Source organism: Cupressus sempervirens, chromosome 11 (genome assembly GCF_028749045.1).
Source record: "Cupressus sempervirens isolate cs-2001-9-10 chromosome 11, ASM2874904v1, whole genome shotgun sequence".
NCBI lineage: Eukaryota > Viridiplantae > Streptophyta > Pinopsida > Cupressales > Cupressaceae > Cupressus > Cupressus sempervirens.
The window spans coordinates 540,684,142-540,705,663 of NC_143128.1; the positions used below are offsets into that span (position 1 = coordinate 540,684,142).

Sequence of the window (21,522 nt, forward strand, 5' to 3'; positions counted from 1 at the left end):
ATATATTGCCACAAACTCTCTCTTGTGCCTTAAATTTTGATCAAACTTTTGAATATCTACCTCTACCATATATAAAATCAACTTCATGTTGTGTTGTAACTCTAGCATAGGTGTTTGATCCTCAATAGCTTTCATTTCAACATTTCAACATTCAAGTTTTCTCTTCATTATATGTTTGGTTTATTATTGATTTCCTCCAGTTTGATTATGGTGCATCTCAACTAGCTACTCCAATGATGCAATCACCCATCTATCTCCAGATTGTGCAAGTGCTTGTTGTTTTGCAGAATCTACTACCACTTTGGAAAAAATCCTACCTCCAACATTGAAACCATATGATACATGGGAATTATAGATGCCCCAGCCATAGCCCAGTTAAATGGGTCTACTTTCTGAAAAGTTGGGTTGATCATAAATTCTTGTAGAACTATCATTAGAATAGGTACAATAAAATGAACAATCAACTGTTCCCAGCTAGCAGGATCAAATATAATTTTCCAAGGTGATAAAATTGCATATGCAGATGCATCACTTGAATGCCACACATGAAATACATTCCCCAACTTATAAAAATGGTTGGATATAAAGGTTCATATCTTGGCCCAACAATGGAAGCCAAGGATGTAACCATGCATGTATTAACACACTCTCCCTGCGAGGATCCCAAGTATCTATTGTTGTTGTTAATTTGGGCATCACTATATGACCCAAAATGTTATGAAGTATTGAAGTCGGTAGTAATTTCTCCCATGTATCCATAAAATGTAGCATAGGTTCAGGGTCCCTTGGCTCCCAAGAATTTGTAACAGCTATTCTCACAGCTAGAAGAATAACTTCAATGAAGAGTTAAGTGTAAGGAGTTGAAGAAGCAAGTTTTTCTTCTATGTAAATGTCAAAATCATGAGGCTCATTCCCTTGCAAAAGCCATAACCCAGTTAAATATATGTATTTATACAAGCCATAACCTAATTAAATGGGTCTAGTTGCTGATTAGCTGAGTTGATTACAAATTCTTGTAGAACTATCATTAGATTCGGTACAATAAAATGAACAATCAGTTATTCCTAGCTAGTAGGATGAAATACAATTTTCCAAGGTGATAAAATTGCATATGAAAATGCATCACTTGATTGCCAAGCATGAAGTGCATTCCCCACTTTATAATGAATGGTTTGATATAAAGGCTACATACATTGTCCCAACAATGGAAGCCAAGGATGTAACCATGCATGTATTGGCATGTTCTCCTATGAGGATCCCAAGTATCTATTATTGTTGCTGCAATGACAAAGCAAATGCAGATGCAATATGTATGTAGATGGATCAATTTTTCTGTTGTGCTAAGAAGTAATAAGAACCTTAAAAAAGATCTCTCTATATACATGTATGTATGTATGTATATATGTATGTATATATGTATGTATACATTTATGTATGTGTATATATATATGTACCCTTGTGATTGCTGCATTTCGTTGCCATGCCCTTGTGATCTCTGCATCTCTTTGTCATGCCCTTGTGATCTCTATATATGTATGTATGTATACACACACACACACACACACACACACACACACACACACACACACACACACACACATGTTTTTGTCTATGTATGTATTTATGAATATAAACAAAGAGATCTTGGCACAATAGAAAAATAATAAAACTCACTCAACATGTAGCGTGGCCATAGATGTGATGGAAATGCCTATTAGTAAGTATATTCATCTTTCTCTCTCTTATTTTTCATGTGTTTATTTCACTTGAACTATTATTTCATAGGGGGCATTTTTTTATATTGGATTCATTTTATGTAGGAGGCGATGAGGATACATTCCTGGATGTACTTGTGTTAGATGTACGTGAATCAATAATGAATTGTGATGAATTGATTATGAGTAATGAAGATGGACTTCCCCTCAGAGTAGTAGGAGGTGATGAGGACATTCCAGGTACTTTAAAGATTGATCCTTTCTTAAATATTTTAGATGTTAATTCACATGGTTGGCCTTGCTTAGTAGAGAATATTAAACTACTCTTGAAACCAAGGGAAGCTCAACATTAACTTGATATGACTGCATGACAACTAACTATGTGAATCTTTAGGTTTGAAGTAATGAAAAAGGAGGCCATAGATAATATGCAATCTCAATTCATATGCATACAACATCAAGTGTAGCTAAAAAATGCACTAGGTTTGCATTTTTTCTTAGAGGTGTTTAATTAGGTGTTTTAAGTTAGAGACCATCATGAAAATTCTCTTAGCTATAGAAACTAGAGTTCTAATATTCATGATGGTGTATAATTTTAAAAACTTAATAGATCTATTAAATAAATGTAATCATGCTACATTTTTTCAACTGCACTTTTTGTCCATGCATAAAGAACGTGGTTGCATGTGTGCATTCTTGATTCAGAGTGGTAGATTCTTATTTTGGATGCGATAGAAAATTGACCAGAAGATGGGAAAATTATGTCACTTTTGTAGGTTTGGAATTTTTTTTGTACTTTAAATATTGATCATTTCTTAAAGATTTGAGATGTTAATGGGGAATTTAGGTGTTAGGGGGGTGTGGGGCCAAATGAGCTTCCACCTTCACATGGTTGGCCCTGCTTAGTAGAGAATATTAAACTACTCTTGAAACCAAGTGAAGATCAACATTAACCTATGATTTTATGACAACTAAATGTGTGAATCTATTGGTTTTAGGCAATGCAAAAGGATGTCATAGTTCAATATAAAATCTCAATTCATATGCATATGACATCAGGTGGAGCTGAAAAAACCAAACAAGTTTACATTTTTGTTAGTAGTTTGCATAGACCTATTAAATAAATGTAAACATGCTAGGTTTTTTCATCTCCTCCTATTGTCCATTCATATAGAATGCAATTGCACGTGCATTCTTGATTCAAAGTGGTAGAATCTTATTTTGGATGCGATAAAAAAATGATGTCCCCTTTGTAGGTTTGGAAACTTTTTTTGTACTTGAAATTGATCATTTCTTAAAGATTTTAGATGTTAATGGGGAATTTAGATGTTGTGGGGGGGAGAGACCAAATGTACTTCCACCTTGACATGGTTGGCCCTAAGTAGTAGAGAATATTGAACTATTCTAAAAACCAAGTGAAGCTCAATATTAACATATGATTACATGACAACTTATATATATATATATATATATATATATATATATATATATATATATATATATATATATATATATATATATATATATATATATATATATATATATATATATATATATATATATATATGATAATGCAACAATCTATTGCAATTGTGATAGATAGTCCAATGGGCAGTCGTTGTTCTGACAGATTTTTCATCTCCACAGTGACAGAACCCACTGATGGTTCACCATTGCTCCAACAATGTTTTCATCACACACCCATCTCCATTGTGATGCCCATTCAGCTGGATACTCATTGGGACTATGACAATGTCATTGGAACTGTGATGGCTAACTAAAACTATAGACCATCATAGTTGCAATCGTATACAATTGAATCTCTAATAGTGCAAGGATGAACTTTCCACTTTTTTTTTCTCTAAAATTGTGACTTCTTTTGCCCACACCATCACAATTTGTGGAAACAAAAGTCCAACACCCATATGATGGGAGGTAATTCCATTTATTGTCGCTCATTTGAAAGGTTACTATCACAATTAAGATGACCTATCATTGCAATTACATCCCAATTATAGTAGTGGGTGTCCCATGTGAGCCAAATGGTGGAAAAAGTGCCAAAACGCAACTTGGATTACACCACATAACACCCATTTTAGAATGATTCACCTTTTTGAAAAGAGTTTTGTTCATTTGATGTCCTACTGTCCATTCTTTCTACTCATTTTGTTTCTTTTGTTCTTTTTTCTCCTTTTTCTCTTTCTACCAAGACTTATGCAAAACCTACATAAAAGAACTCTTTCTTCACTTTGGACCTCACATGAATTGGCTGCATGAAGACCAATAAATTTAATTGTTGTGGGGTTACTAAGTTTTTTTTCTTTCTTTTTTGATATATTTTTCTTTCAAAAAATCGAGTATCAAACCCAATATAGATTTGATATAAGATTTTGGCTATTATTGTAATATTATGCCTATTTTTGACATAGTTTGAAAAATGACCAATAGTGACATGCAACACCTATAGACAAGATCTCTTTATTTGGATTTCCATACACAAGAATTGGCTATATGAGACCTCTTCCAATGAGAGGATTGCCAAAGATTTCTAGCCACCACATTATATTTTTAGTCAATTGAAGAAAATTTTATTGTTCTTGGATTCAAAATTTAAGATCAAGTGGCTATTTTCTGTAAGATTGCCCCTCTCATTTATATAATTTGAAAATAGTTAATGAAGTCGACCAATTTAAGGTCTCTAGTGGATACATGGTCTATTATTTATTTATTTATTGTGTATGTACCTCTCGAATTCAATGATTTTATTTAATGTAGTCTTTATTGGAATTAAGATCTTTTATTTAGAGTCTAAACATATTTATTAATTATTTTTTCAATTTCATATCTAATTTGTAAGTCTTCAAATTATGGAATTCGTGTTGTAGGTTGCTATGTTGGAATTATAATGATTTTCTATTATGTATATTGTGATTTGTAGTTTGATAGAAGAGTCATGAAGAGTTATTTTCAAATAGTTCATATGTTTTTATGAAGTTTAATTTTAACAAGTGGTGTGAGATAGTTGTTACATATGGAAAGGTGATCATTATGGATGATTTATTCTTTGTTGTATCAAAAGGGCTATAAGCAATGTGCCACTAGTTTATCAAGTTGTTGTTTATGACTACTCATGCCTCTTTATCAATGGAGTTGGTTTTAAAAATCATGAGTGCTTTCTACTATGTTGAGCTCTATAAGTATGTGGTGTCTTAGTGTGTTTTATATGATAGGTTGGATATCTTCTAAGAAGCTTTTATATATCAAAATTTCTCTAGGTATATGAATTGTATTATAAGAATTGGTTATTGTTGATAATACAATTGAGAATAGCTTTTGGAGTGGGGACAATTTTTTTTTGAAAGGGATTTCCGACATATATCTAGTGTTGTGGTTTTACCTATTTAAATTTTATTTTATGTGTCTTCTAATCTACACTAGTTTAAGGCCTTGTAAGAAATATATACATTTTCTCTTGTGTTAGATTTAGCATTTGGAGGTGGTATTTTATACATTGGTTTCCTTTCAATTGGTATCAGAGTTTGACTAGCTTTGCTACTATTGAGTTTTTATGTTGGTCTAGTGGAAATATCATAGAGGAAGATTTGGTAGCCTTGATGCAAGTTCAATATGACAAGAATATCCAATATGATAGAGACAAAGAAGTTTAATGACAGTAACTTTGAGTTGTGAAAACTCAAAATAGAGGGCATGCTCACAGATAGAGATTTATGGGCTATAGTTTCTTTAATGAAACCCCAAACTATAATGTGGGATGTATGGAGTACAATAGATTAGAAAGTAAAAGGTTTAATAAGACTTGGTTTGGATGAATATATCCTTCTAAATGTGCATAAAGAGAAAATTATAGTTGAGATTTGGAAGAATCTTGCTAATATTTATTAGAGGAAATCCTTGGTAAATAGGTTATTCTTGAGAAAATAATTTGTATCCTTTAAGGATAGAGGAAGGAGGATCTACTATTTATTAAATGTGGCTATGTGTAAGATCATCTTATACCAAAAAGTGGCAATGTGAAAAAAGTAGAGTTTAAAATGTCTAAAAGCATCTCAAAATCTGTTCTGACTTATTTTCACCCATCTTGATACCAAAGCAAAAATGTGATACCAACCCATTTTAGGTACCTGATCCATATCGGATATTCAACCCCATGTCAAGTATCCAATATAAAATTAGGCACCTGAAACCTACAACCAAAAATTTAAATAAAAGTTTTGAGTGCATTATTATTATTTTTTATTGTTTGTGGTTTGTTTGTGCTATTTGCTAGCCCCCATATTGGGTATATGATTTGAAATCGGATATAGGACTTAGGAAATTTCAAATAAGTTGTTTGTTTGTTTGTGATTTTTTTCATTGAAATCTATTTAAAATTATGTTTTTTAATAGAAATTGTTGATTTTATTATTTTAATTAAAAACTATTAATACAAATAGTAATTTTTGGATTCTTTGAAATTTAATAGGCATGGATGACCCAAATGATGTTGATAGCACTGAGCTATGAAATAGAGTTTCTCGAGACTCTCCACCAAATGATCCAATACCCCCCCACAACCCTCCACCAAAAATTTCACTACCCCCTCAAAATCCTCATCAAATTGAAGATTTGATACAAGAAAATCTTGCTGAACTGAGGGGTTTTCAAGCTACATATAACAATATAGCTTCATTGGCTCCCATGTTATCCACATTAAACACCATGGTGGATAATATTGAGGGACTTACCAATGAAAAAAATGTTTCTCTTCACTTGCATGAGAAAATACATGCAATGTTTGAGGATGGGTTGGACTATGATGAGGTTGTGACCCTAAACATAAGTAAAGATGATATAGATAACCTTTTTGTGAGACCAAAAACTAGTAAAAAAGTAGAACATAATAAGTCCAAATTATAAATTAAATGGTGCACAAATGAGGCCATGTGTACAAACTTTTGGGATCATTGGTGGATGGTTTTTGAAAAACCTCCACACAATAATTTAGAGGTCTCATTCTATTTAATTAGAAAACTATATGTTGAATTTGTGTTGGGCCTCAAGGTGAACTACTGGGGCATGAGGCCCAACATGGGTGTAGGAGGAGGAGCTCCTTAGGATAGACCCTTTGTCTAGTGGAAAAAAGTTGGCACTTTTGTCACCCATACTGATGCCTCCCCCCTCCTCCATTGCAACATCCTGATATCATTGCAAAGGCTAGCTCTTAGACTATTAGACCCATCCATAGATTGAGTAGCCTATTGATATCCCATACTAGGTCACTATTGCCTTCCCATGTTGATGATGTTGGTGCGAGTTCAACATCAACAAGCTCATCACATGTTTGTGTGCCTTTTACTTCCATAATGCACAAGAAAATTTATTTGGGTCCCATTGGTGATCATTCTGAAAATCAGTTTCTATTTGAAGAGGATGATACAATAGAAACACCTACAAAGACTACACACCTTGACGTGAGAGAAGAGGAGCATGTAGAACCATGGGGTCCTTCTGTGTCGGTACATGTATACCATTTTTTGTTATGACAAATTTGATTTAAAGTTAATCTTTATAATAGAGAATTTTTATCCCATATTAACTTATACATGTATGTGATCCTCATTCATGTTTAGTTGGTGACTGAGGAGGAACTCAATAGGTTGATGATGTCACACTCTCAACTATTTTATTTGGCCTTGAGTATCTATGGTAAATTATGTTGTGTTCTCATTCTTTTTCTATTTGATATTGGAACATATATGGTTTCTAATCTTTATTTTCTCTTATAGGTATCACCTATCAATGGGGGGTAGGTGGCAGAGTGTGGGGGATGAGGCATAACCTATTGACAAGAGAAAGGTAATTAGGTGACTATAAAGTGATTAAATATCGATGCATTCTTGTAAAATATTTTTTCTAATGAAATTTAATTGCATTCTTTATTGTACAGGGTGTGGCTACTGGTGATAAGTCCATGCAGATTCAACATCTCAGACCCTTTGGCATTTTCATTCATAGAGAAAGCCCCATCATATTTATAAGTATCATTTATTTTTTATATCCCTTATTTTCATTTAAAAATCTTTCCATTATATTAACAACTAGGCTTTTGTATCTCATAGGAAACACCTAGTGTGTCGGAGGTTGGACATCAAAGTTTTGTATCTTTTCTTATGCAACCATTATATCCAAAGGAGTCAACAGAGGTAAGTTTTACTTTGAATTCTTGATTATATGTTATAAATATAGTATGCTATAAATTATAATGTTATAGTTTAAGTTTTAGATCCATATAAATACCATACTTGAACATATACATGCCACAATCAACCAGGTTCAAGCATTGTTGAGGACATATGAGAGGACTCTTGACCATCGTAAAAGGTCGATGAGAGAGGTATTTATGATGAAAGTTTATAACTATAAATTTTAAATTAGGAACATTATGCATTTGAGTAATTCAATATTAGGTACATAGAATCATATCAATTTAGTAGTCTAACTTTGGGTTTTACTTTTTTTTTTATGTAGGAGGCATCCAATCCACCTAGTTTAGTGAAGAGGCTACATTTTGATGATCCACTAGCAACATAGGATAGTATAGTTGTCATAGGATGCATCATGAGACATTTTGAGATGGTATATGCCACATTGTATACAAAAAAATTGATATTATACACATTTTGATGGCATGATCAGCCACATTTTGTATATGAATCTATGTATTTTGATATATATTTGCATAATTTATCTATGGATACATGAACTTTGATATATAATTATATAATTTTTCTATGGATACATGTATTTTGTGATTTTTTTTTTCATTTTTGTGCATAAGGATATACATATTAATTTAGTATAGTATTGTTCAATTTATCATGGATCATGTGTATTGTTCATGTTTATGGAATATCATTCATTTTGATCATGTTTGTTATATTCGATTCAAATGCACTAATTTGTGAAGAACATTTTATCAACCTTTATTATCAAATTTTGATGCAATGTTTAATTTTAAACTAAAGCATACATGTTTAGTTGAAATGATGTATGTAGTCCCTTAAGATGTCTACAATTAGCCATATCCATGGCCAATTTGGTCTTAGTAGCCCAATTTTGGTCTTATGCGATGCTTTAGTATGCAATGTTCACAAATGTTATACGGGCTCTGTGATCAAAATAGGGGTGTCAATAAGGTTCACCCACCCATTTGGTGCTAATCGTGCTAATGATTTGATGCCAGGATCAGAGGTTTCAAAGTTACACAATGATGCACTAATGAATTGACACACCCTACAATTTTGGGCATTAGGCAAGATCATTGTGTCAAATCCAAACAAATATGATCTCATTCAATGTTTCACTAATAGCCCCCATGAGCTCTAAGTTATGATCCTCAGAAGATCAATCTCCAAATGCACTTAGAGCATCTTAGAGACTCTCCAGTACAGGGTGCTCATGAATGTTGTAGGCTCTTTGCAGTCGAAATAAGGGTGTCACTAGGGTTAGTATTAAGTAAAAACATTATTTTTTAATCTCCCTCAAGTTTTTAATATCACGCACAGTGCAAGTTTGGTGTTAGTATAAAGTCAAAATATCATTTTTTAGCTCCCTCCACATTAATTGAATTAAGTATAAATATCCCTATTGCTTACATTAAATCAATAAGTTTATATTTACAATATCTCAAATTTTTCATCATTACATAAATATAAAACTACCAAAAATCAGTGTCAAAAATCGTAGTGTCAAAAATCATAGTATCAAAAATAGAATAAATTTTTCTTCATTTCACTACTTATTTAGTTTTGATCTTCATGCACAACTAGTCTTCATTATGTACCTACATTCCAATATTGTAAAAAAAATCTGTATTATGACTACATAATAATTTTTTAATTGAATTTAAACAAGATTATCATCAGTTCACCAAATCATTATTAACAAAAGAACATAAGAAGTAAATATATCTAGTCGAGTGTTCATGTAGGGTCCTCTCTCTACTTTAGGGTCTCCATTAGGGATTCATGATCAGCGTTACTTATAGTAAAAAGTTCTTTTACTTTTGGTCTTCCTTGATGCTTCAACAACTTCATGTTTTTTGCTATAATAAGATGTGAATATATGAGAATTGTTTTGTGCTTTTGATAGTCTTTGAATGTGGGAATTCCATTCCTTCTAAGCATGCATGTCCTTAGCCATATTCTAGCAATAGAAATTGAACTAGTAGGATATGCGAATCCATCATCATTTATAATTGGTTGTGCAATATTTTGTTTACATCTTACACAATGTGCTAACCAATAATATGATTTCTCATCGTTCCCGTATGGTGTAACCAATGCAAAGACATGTCTTGGCTAAAGAAGATTTGATGGATGGTCATGCTCAATTGAACTTTCCATGTCATAATTTCTTATAGAAGGTATTATAGAAAATGGAGTAAGATCATGTGGAACCCATGTTTCCACCCACTCACCCTGATCCATGTGTCCACCCTAATCTATGACCCCCTTCGACCCATTTCATCACGACATGTATGCCTGGGGGTCCTAGGACCCCTAGGGACATATTGTAATCAATCATATGGGTCAAAGAGGGTTGTAGGCTAACCTATGACCCCCTTTGACCCATTTCATCATGAAATCTATCCATGGGGGTCCTAAGACATCGAGGGACATATCATAATTTATCATATGGGTTGAGGGGGTTGTAGGCTAACCTACGACCCCTTCGACCCATTTCATTGTGACATGTGTCCATGGGGGTGCTAGGACTCATAGGGACATATCGTAATCATTCATATGGGTTGAAGGGCATCGTAGGCTAACCTATGAACCCCTTCGACCCATTTCATCATGACATGTGTCTCTAGTGGTCCTAGGACACCTAGGGAGATATCATAATCGATCATATGGGTTGAAGGGGATTATAGGCTAACCTATAACCCCTTTGACCCATTTCATTGAGACATGTGTCCCTCAGGGTCCTAGGACTCCTAGGGACATATTGTAATTGCTTATCTAGGTCAAAGGGGTTTATAGGCTAACCTATGACTTCACTTGACCCATTTCACCAAAACATGTGTCCCTGGGGGTCATAGGACCCCTAGGGACATATTTTAATCAATCATATGGGTCAATGGGGGTTGTAGGCTAACCTACAACCCCCTTTGACCCATTTAACTATGACATGTGTCCCTTGGGGTCCTAGGATTCCTAGGGACATATCATAATCGACCATATGGATTAAAGGGGATCTTAGGCTAACTAACAACCCCCTTCAACTCACTTCATCATGACACATGTTCTTAGGGGTCCTAGGACCCCTAAGGACATATCACATTCGATCATATGGGTAGACAGGGGTTGTAGGCTAACCTACAACCCCCTTTAACCCATTTCATCTCGTCATGTGTGCTTGGGGCTCTTAGGACCACTATGGACATATTGTAATTGATCATATGGGTTGAAGGGGGTCGTAGGCTAACCCATGACCCCTTTCAACCAATTTCATCTCAACATGTGTCCTTAGGGGTCTTAAGACCCCTAGGGACATATTGTAATTGATCATATGGGTTAAAGGGGGTCGTAGACTGACCTATGACCCCCTTTGACCCATTTCATCATGACATGTGTCCCTTAGGCTCATAGGACCTCTAAGAACATATTGTAATCGATCATATGGGTCAAAGGCCCATGACCCCCTTTGACCCATTTAATCATGACGTGTGTCCCTAGTGGTCTTAAGACCCCTAGCGACATATTGTAATTGATCATATGGGTCAAAGGGGGTCATGGGATATCCTACAACCCATTTCATCTTGACATGTGTCCCTAAGGGTTCTAGAAACCATAGGGACATGTCATAATCAATCATATTGGTTGAAGGGGGTTATAGCCTAACCTATGAGCCCCTTTGACCAATTTCATCATAACATGTGTCCTTAGGGGTCCTAAGACCCCTAGGGACATATCATAATAGACTATATGAGTGGAAGGGGGTTGTAGGGTAACCTATGGCCCCCTTTGACCCATTTCTTCATGACATGTGTCCCTTAGGGTATTAGGACACCTAGGGACATATCATAACCAATCATATGGGTTGAAGGGGTTCATAGGCTAACCTGTGACCCCCTTCAACCCATTTCATTTTAACATGTCTCCCTCAAGGTCCTAGGACCCCTAGGGACATATCATTATTAATCATATGGGTTAAAGGGGGTCCTAGGCTAACCTATGACCCCCTTCACCCTATTTTATTTTGACATGTGTCCTTAGGGGTCCTAGGACTCCTAGGGACATTTCATAATTGATCATATGTGTTGAATGGGGTCTTAGGCTAACCTACAACCCCCTTGACCAATTTCATCACAACATGTGTCCCTAGGTGTCCTAGGACCCCTAGGGACATATTTTAATTGATCATATGGGTCAAAGGAGGTTGTACACTAACCTACAACCTCCTTTGACCCATTTTATCATGAGATGTGTCCCTTAGGGTCCTAGGACCCCTAGGGACATATCGTAATTGATCATTTCAGTTGAAGGGTTTTGTAGGCTAACCTATGACCCCCTTTGACTCATTTCATTGCGACATGTGTCCCACAGGGTCCTACGAGCCCAAGGGACATATTGTAATTGATCGTTTGGATTGAAGGAATCATAGGCTAACCTACAATCCCCTTCAAACTATTTCATCATGACATGTTACCTTAGGGGTCATATGACCCCTAGAGACATATCATAATCGATCATATGGGCCAAAGTGAGTTGTAGGCTAACCTACGACCCCCTTCAACCCATTTCATTATGACATGTGTCCCTAGGGGTTCTAGGTCCCTTGAGGACATATCATAATTAGTCATATGGGTTAAAGGGGCTCCTAGGATAACCTATAACCCCATTCGACATGTGTCCCTAGGTGTCCTAAGACCCTTGGGGACATATCATAATTGATCATATGGGTCAAAGAGGGTCATAGGCTAACACATGAATTCTTTGACCCATTTCATCCTAACATGTGTCCCTAGGGACCCCTAGGGACATATTGTAATCAATCATATGGGTCAAAGGGGGCCATAGGCTAACATACAACCTCGTTTGACCCATTTCATCATAAAATGTGTCCCTTGGGGTCCTAGGACCCCTAGGGACAGATCATAATCAATTATATGGGTCGAATGGGGTCATAGGTTAACCTCCTTCAATCCATTTCATTGCAACATGTGTCCCTAAGGTTCATAGAACCCATAGGGACATATTATAATTAATGATATGGGTCAAAGGGGGTCATATACTAACCTATGACCCCCTTCAACCCATTTGATCATGCCATGTGTCCCTAGGGGTCCTAGGACCCTTAGGGATATACCATAATCGATCAAGTGTGTCGAAGGGGCTCGTAGGATAACCTATGACCCCCTTCAACCCATTTCATCAGGACATGTGTCCCTTGGGGTCCTAGGACCCCTAACTACATATTGTAATTGATCATATGGGTCAAATGTAACCTATGACCCACTTCGACCCATATCATCACAACATATGTCTCTAGGTTCCTAGGACACCTTGGGACATATTGTAATTTAGTAAGCTATATAATACTATGTAATAATTTCTAATACCTTGTTAAAATATATATTATAGTATATTTAATATTATATTTTTTATATTATATATAATAATAATATATAGATAATATAGAATACTATATAACAATATATACTATTATGATCCTAATATACTATCTAATCATATTTAATATCATATATAATATTATAATAATAAAATGTATTACATAATATACAATAATAAAATATAAAATAATAGTATTCAAATATCATTATATCTTAAATGTAAAATATATTTAAATATGGTTGTAAGCCTTTTGGTTTAAAATGTACAGTTGGTTCCCACTATCTCAAACTTAAAATTTTGTATTTTGCAACCACATTTTGGGTACCTGATTTTACATCAGGTACCCAACCTTGGACCGAGTACCCTATTTTGTATCAGGTGCCCAATTAGGCTTGATATTTACCAAACTTATTTGGTCAACTCAAAAAAGTGTTTGAGCCATATTTTCTTAACATTTAAACTTTGACTGGCCATCTGACAATATTTTTTTCATCCAAATTCAATGAAATGAAAAGGGCTTTTTGAGAACACTCTCAAGATTCCATTGATATCATTGATGTCAAATTATGAGTTTGATAAGTATTTATTAGTTAATTTCTAATGAAGATGTTTGCAAACTCTTGATTGACATACTGATTGAAAAATAGCTACAACTTTCAAACAATATGATATTTTTGAAATCCAAAAGTTGTCACATTCTATGCTTTACGTAGTATAAGAAAAAAGGAAAATTTGTAAATTTTTCAATTAGTTTAGGTGTTTAGACATAGGAATTTTTTATTCTGGAAAAGTTATAGTAGAAAATTCATATTTAATTATTTATTTGGAATTAAAAAACCCAAAGATATGTATTACATTTGGGCATGAGTCTACTTTTTATATCTATAATTATATTTAAAAATATCATCATTTGATTTTGATTAAGGTGGTCATACATAAACCTACTTTTTATTTTTGCACTAAAATTTTTGTAGTACTACACTAAAATCCAAAACTTTGACCAATCAAATAATGTTTTCTCCAAATAAGCTCTAGTATTTAGAAATTACATTCAAGTTCCTAAAGATTCTTTATTTACAAATTTTTGATATAAAGTCCATACTTTAAAATTATGTGTCGACATAACCTTGATTTTTTGGTTTTTCACTACCACTTAAGACCATAGTTTGGTTGATCATGATCCTACACATACCCATGAATGTATATAATACGTTGATTTCTCAACTGAATTGAACTAGAGTTAAGATTGATGATAATAAAAAATGCAAACTTATACTATTGTTTTCTGCAGAACTCCTTGTATCACCTTGTGATGGGCATTGGAATCATAACAATCACTTTCAAATTTGAGTGTATAGTTACTTCATTTTTATCTGAAGAGATGCAAGGGAAATACCTTGAGATGGATAAGGAGACTAAGGTTTCTAATGGTAGTACAATGGAGAAAGGTAAGAAAAATGACAATAAATGTGAATGCAAGTTTCTTGGTAACAAGTACAAAGAAAAATAGTGTACCTTAAAACAAACCTCTAGCCATCTTTGAAAAGGGTTCAACAAAAAGGAGAAAACAAAGCTAAAAAGGTTTTCTTTTATTCTGACTCTACAAAACATCCTCTCAAGACTAAGTAGGTTCTTTCATCGCAACCTTGACATGAACACATGAATCTTACACTACTACATTTGATACCAAATTACCATGGTAGGTATGTCACAATTTTGGCATCACAACCTCTTACCATCACAATTCTGACAATGAGTCATCAAAATTATGATAGTGATAGGTTGTGATGCCAAAATTGAGACAAACCTGTGATGGCAATTTTCTATCAAATTTAGTAGTGTTAAGATGTTTGGTTGATATATTCAAGTGCCTCTTTCCACATGACCTCTTATAGAGGTTGGTTTTCAAAGTATGAAGCATTTGATGGTGGTAAGATGCATTTGGGTGATAACTCTTACTTGAAGGTTATTGCTTATGGGAAAGTCCAAATGTAATTCCCTAATGGTAGCATGAAGGGGATTGATATTCACTTTCATATCCCTACTTTGAAACTAGTATTATATTTACTTAGTGCTATATGCAACAAGTTGTGGTACCAAAAGCAGGGTCTAAGGTGCCACATTTTTTTTGAATTCAACAAATTCTACTCTTTGACAAGCATTTGAAGATAGTTACACTCAAAATTCTAAAATACAACCAAAAAAAAATTCACAATCCTCCAAATCTAGTTTCTAAACTACTACTTTAAAAAATCGTGGAGTTTAAGCCCCTCAAAAAAGGGGTCATAGAAAGTGGTACTAATTTTTAGTAAAAATATAACAAAGTAAAAAGTGTGCCCCCCCTTAACTTCTAACTATTTTTTTGAAATACTTTAATCACTCTAGTGTGAAGTTATCTAACACCATGTAGTTTATCCCATATTTTTTGTTAAATTTTTTAATGTATTTTTTTTACAAATTTTGTAAGTGGGCACATCTCAAAGATGTGAAATCTCTCTATGTACCTCCTAGACATTAATCAAAACTAATTGAAAATATTTTTTTTTCTTTCAAAAAGTGTGTAGAATGGAGTCTAGTTTTCATAAAACTAACTTGTTGCAATATCTTATTAACAACTTAAAATCTAACCCCCAGAGACTATATGTTGGTTTTATAGAGAGGACATACATTTAGAATAAATTATAGTTGAAAGGCTTGAAAAAGTCCAAATTCAAAATAATTAATATGGTTAAATAGCTAAGAAAGAGATATACAATATCACATTACCTAATTTTATCAATATTCAACCATGATGATACTTGATGGGGTGCATAGAAGAAAAATTAAGCATTTTTGGTGTGCTTATTGATTAACACATCTCATGCATGTTTGAGACCACCAAAACTTTGGGTTGGATCTCTAAGGAAAATCCAAGCCTTAGGTTTGGTGAATTTTGATGCATTTAAAAAATGTGATCACTTAATAGCTCGATCACACTACTAAAATGTAGTGGATTGTGTAGTGTGTACACATTATAGAGCAATCACACAATTAAAATATATTGCCTTTTGATGGTTTATATTTTCTAAGGGGTTGCAATTGCCTCTTAAATGTTCAAATGGGTTGTAAGGGGTACTAATGGACCAAATGGTGTCAAATGATCACTTAGATAACATCTGGACTCATTAAGACATATTCTAACCCCTTAGTGTACATCATAAGTCCATTGAGGTGGTCTAAGGAGTATTAATAATTTATAATTGGTCCTAATGCATATTAAGGGATCTTAATAGATCTTAATGGATCATCATACCAATGATGACCCCTTACGATTCATTCTATGATAACATATGTCCCTAGGGATCCTACGATACCTATGGACATATTCTATATTTTCTAATTAGTCAAAAGGGGTCATAGGGTACCCTATGACCCATTTGAACCCATTCTATTATAAAAAATTTCCCTAGGGATTGTAGGAACTCTAGGAGTTCATATGTTGTCATGAAATGGGAAAAAGGGGTCATAAGATACCTTATGACCCATTTCAACCAATTCTACAATAACATATTATCCTAGAATATTTAACATGATTAGAGGGGTCTCAATGTGTCATAATTAGTTCTAAGATCTATTGTAATGAGGTGTAAAGGTACGCGATAGGAGAGGGAGAGAGAGAGAGGGGGGGGGCAATCACACTATATTCAAACACATGAATTGGTAATGAGGAGTTTTTCTATTGAGTTAGGCCCACATTCTCTATTATGTGTTGATTTTACAACATAAATGTGCTTTTCATGGTGTTGGAAGTTTCAAAAACACCAAAATGAACCATTTACCTTGACTATTTCAATTGTTGATCAACATTCCAACATATTTGAGGTTAACACCTAGCATTTTAAATGTTAAATACAATTATAGAGATCATTTTTGTTCTTATTTGACAAGTTTTAATATATTGTCCATAAAAAATATTGTAATTTGTATGTTTGAATGATTTGATGTTTATAAATCATTGTAATTTGTATATTTCAACTATTTTTCATGTAGAATTCACCATCATGCCAAGGAAGAAACCAAAAATTCAAATGATGGAACAGAAGGAGAGAGAATTGATAAGTAAAAGAGATAAAATGAGAGTATCACATGAACAAATAAAATTGTAAGCCGCTAATGACAATTTATCTTTGGAAGAAATAAGAGAAAGAAACAAAGATTTAGAATGGGAAAGACAAAGAGAATGAATGTGACTCTTATGCCGAACTAGACAGTTGAATTGTAAAGGTATGTTATCTTCCAATATTGGAGCCACAACATTGTCTCATGTTGAAGATGCATCTTGTTCTACGTTTCACAATATACACACTCCATCATGTCATGTTGAAGGCACAACATCAACATACCTAGTAGGTGATATTCCTTCTTTCATATCTTATTGCCAAGGCACACCATCTTTGAACATTGAACGTACGAAATTCACCCAAAATAGTGTTGATTCTTATAATGTTAAGTCCACTAAAGATATTAGAAAACCTCCAACATTTTGTTATAGAAATCCAATATATTTGATTGATATTGATACTAACATTTTGGAATCAATGCTTGGCAATATTTCAAAGAAAAGTTATTTGGATATGGAGATTATTCTTTGAAGAATTCAATATGATAGGAAGATGTCGATTATTTTTTGAATGATGAGGAATTTAAAATTTAGGCTTGTCATGGAGATTCTTGGACTAAGAACGATGGATAAGTCAAATGAAAAAAAATATTGTTAAAATCTAATGAGTGCATATGACAAACTGGGTAGTAAGTTATGCCCCAAAGACAATAATGCCACAAGATGCATGCTTACATAAACATTTGTAAGCACCCAAATGAATAAATCTCAACTCATTAGAAACACAAGAAAATCATTGAAGATAAGTAGAGGTACTCTAATGAGAACCATTGGAAGACATGAAAGAGTAGAAGATCCAACCAAAAATGAGTTATGGATATTTAGTAGTAGACTACCGTGAAAGGATAAAAAAATTAGCAAAACTTTAAAATAATTGATTGAAGGTTTTTGGAAGAATAATACACATGTTCCCCCTAATCAAATATATGTATTTAAAAAGGAGGGTTTGTAGTAGAATCTACAATCCACATGCAAAATAATTTTTTGATTCAACTCAAACTCAATTATTTGCAAAATTTATTGCTGTGTATCCTCAAATTAAAATTACTCAAAGTCAAAGATATTTTGAAATGCGTAAAAATTTTTATGTGAAGATAAATTACAAAAATACAACTTATTGTTGTAGGGTAAATATTGAATTTTCTAACCATTTTGATGTTTTAAGGTATATATGTGTATTTTTGCATTCTAAGTTTATTTTACAAGGTTGTAACATAAAGGAGCCACCTAGATCTTCAAGGGAATTCATTTTTTCCATTTTATGTGAAAGAGGTATGGTCAACAATTTTACAGGTTGTCATGCTTGAATGGTGCATGTCTGGTTTGTGGTGGTTTGCAACATTTATTGACTTGTGAACATATGGATAGTACACATGAAATTGGAAATGAAAACGTAGATTTTGGAAAATATATAAGATTATGATAGATGCTCTAAAAGATGGGAAAGAGTGTAAAAGATTTGATTTACTAATTGAAAACATCCTAGTATATGAGTTAATGAAGATTTTTTTGTAAAAAAATCATTTGCAAGTATTCCATACATGAAATATATGTCCAATATGTCATACATCGAATATAATATACAAAAAATATGTCATGTACATCAAATATGTCCAACATAAGTCAAAAGTGACATGTAAATCAAGTACAATATACAAAATGCATGTCCAATGATGCCACATGGGAATAGAATAAAATATCCTATAGACATAGTCCTTCTCTCTAGGGTAGGAAAACAAATATCTACCTATCTTTGTCTGTTGCATAAAGGGAGATGCCTAGGATGAGGGGGTTTTCCTAACATGCTTGCTCCTTCATCGCTTTAGACTCTTCTTTAGTTCAAGTTATTACACTAGTACCAAAATAGCAATACGTGACTAAAAAAACTACTAAAATTTGTATATATGTGACTAAAATAAGTCACATGACTAATAGTAGTTAATATCTAGTCATTTATAACTCTACTAAATATAATACTAAACAATTTTAGTCACTTATTTGATCACTAATTTTGATCATCGATTTAATCACATATTTAGTCGTGTATTTGATAGTGGATTTAGTCACATATATAGTGGTATATTTAGTAGCATATTTAATCACATATTTGGTATATTTACCCACATATTTGGTAGTGTATTTAGTAGCATATTTTATAGTATATTTAGTCACATATTTAGTAGCATATTCAATAGCATATTTAGTCACATATTTGGCACATATTTGATAGTGTATTTAGTAGCACATTTAATAATATATTTGGTTACATATCTAGTAGCATATTCAATAGTATATTTAGTCAGATATTTGGTAGTGTACTTGGTCATAATAGGGCATAATGGAATCAAACCACCATCTTCCTGCTTGTAAAGTAGGTGCTCTTCCATTGAGCTAGCACCCTTTAAAGAATACATAAAAAAATGTTATTCATTTCATTTCATTCTCAATATAGCACCCAAAAAGGTTATATAGTAAAGAGTCAAAGCTAAGAAATTCACATTTCATGTACTAGGAATTTAAGAATAATCAAATGAAATTTTACACCTTAGTAACTATTTGGGGCAATAGAGACATTATAGCAACTATCATTGAATAGAACAATAACTTATATCCAAAATTCACCTTCAACTAATCAAGAGTGACAAATATTAAAACTAACCCATCTTGATGCAGAACACCCTTGTAATCTACCTCATCACCCTGTACATGTGAAAGGAATTCAATTAATGATAAGCATGATCTATAGAAAGAGATAAAGAAACAAAATGTAATTTTCTTAAAAACATATTAACATTAAGACCAACTCACTTTTATAATTTGAGCTTCCCAGATCAAGTGTCAAGATTTTAAATGACTAAAAATAAAAATGATAAAATTTAATGAATCAATTAAGAAGTTCAAACAACAAAAAATTGAATTCTTTTAGTCGAGATATTGACTGAGTAGAAGTACAAAAAGAAATAATTAAACAAGACTTCCACTGTGGAAAAATAAACACTAATATAATTTGAAATGGAGAATATCAAACAAATGGGAAAAAGGAAGTATAAAGATTCTGCAAAAAGCAAGCCTACAAGAATAAAGTATAACGCACCTCCTTCTAAATGGGAAGTTGGTTGGTTCTCCTTTGGAAATCAAAGTAGTGGCAGTGCTTCTGCTCAAAAGGAGCCTATGAAAAGATTAGCTTCTAAAATATCAATACTAAATTTAAAAGTAAAATGATGATTCAGAAAAATATCAACACCATACATGTATAAAGAAGCTAGTTTCAATCTTACCACTCCTTTCTCAAGCTTAGCAGCTTGCATTACAAGATTTGCAAGTCTTCTACATGGATCTATCTACTCTTATGGAGCTTCCGTCAGGGAAACTAGAATTGTATCACCAAACCATCTTGCATAGAAAATTGACAAGTGTCAGCATATATCATGATAAGGTATAAGAAAAATTTTGATATCTTGACACAAAAATGAGGAAGAGAATCATTAGAAAAAACTTGTAAAATTGTTCCAATGCCACTTACAAATTTTATTCGCCCATCTCCACCTTCACTAGCTTCAGTAACTCCCAAATGCAATGGATAATTCCATCCAGGGACATTCATCTCTAGAACAAGAAAATGATATTCCTGGACCATAATTACTCAATTTCTTTCTTTCATTGACAAGACAAAGATTTGGAAATCCAACTTTTGACAAATGCATGCAAATTCAAATACTGATTTCACTTGTTTAAAGACAATGGACATTAGTATGTTCAAAAAATATAAATAACATTACGTATGAACATAAAACAATTTTCTAATAGAGTAAAATAAAATTTACTTAAACATACAATCTATACACCCAACTTAATAGAAATATAAATAACAAATGAACTTACCATTCCCCTAGGAGAATCACCATAGTAACTCATGATTCGATTAGAAAGACTTCTATGGTTTGTGCCAATGCAGATCGCCCTTCCATATTTCTTGCATTTCTCTACTAGAGGAGAAAAAACCTACAAC

At 33.2% G+C, this 21,522-nt stretch overlaps 1 protein-coding gene across 1 annotated transcript in view; it reads right to left on the reverse strand.

The window, feature by feature from the left end:
• The window catches only part of LOC149530767 (uncharacterized), a 49,102-nt gene that overhangs the window by 14,710 nt on the left and 12,870 nt on the right, over nucleotides 1-21,522 (reverse strand). The window contains exons 5-6 of the mRNA XM_089808238.1: nucleotides 21,396-21,515; nucleotides 21,037-21,141 (exon numbers count right to left, since the gene is read on the reverse strand). Of these exons, the coding sequence (XP_089664364.1) occupies nucleotides 21,037-21,141; nucleotides 21,396-21,515 (225 nt within the window). The remainder of the gene's footprint in view (nucleotides 1-21,036; nucleotides 21,142-21,395; nucleotides 21,516-21,522) is intronic.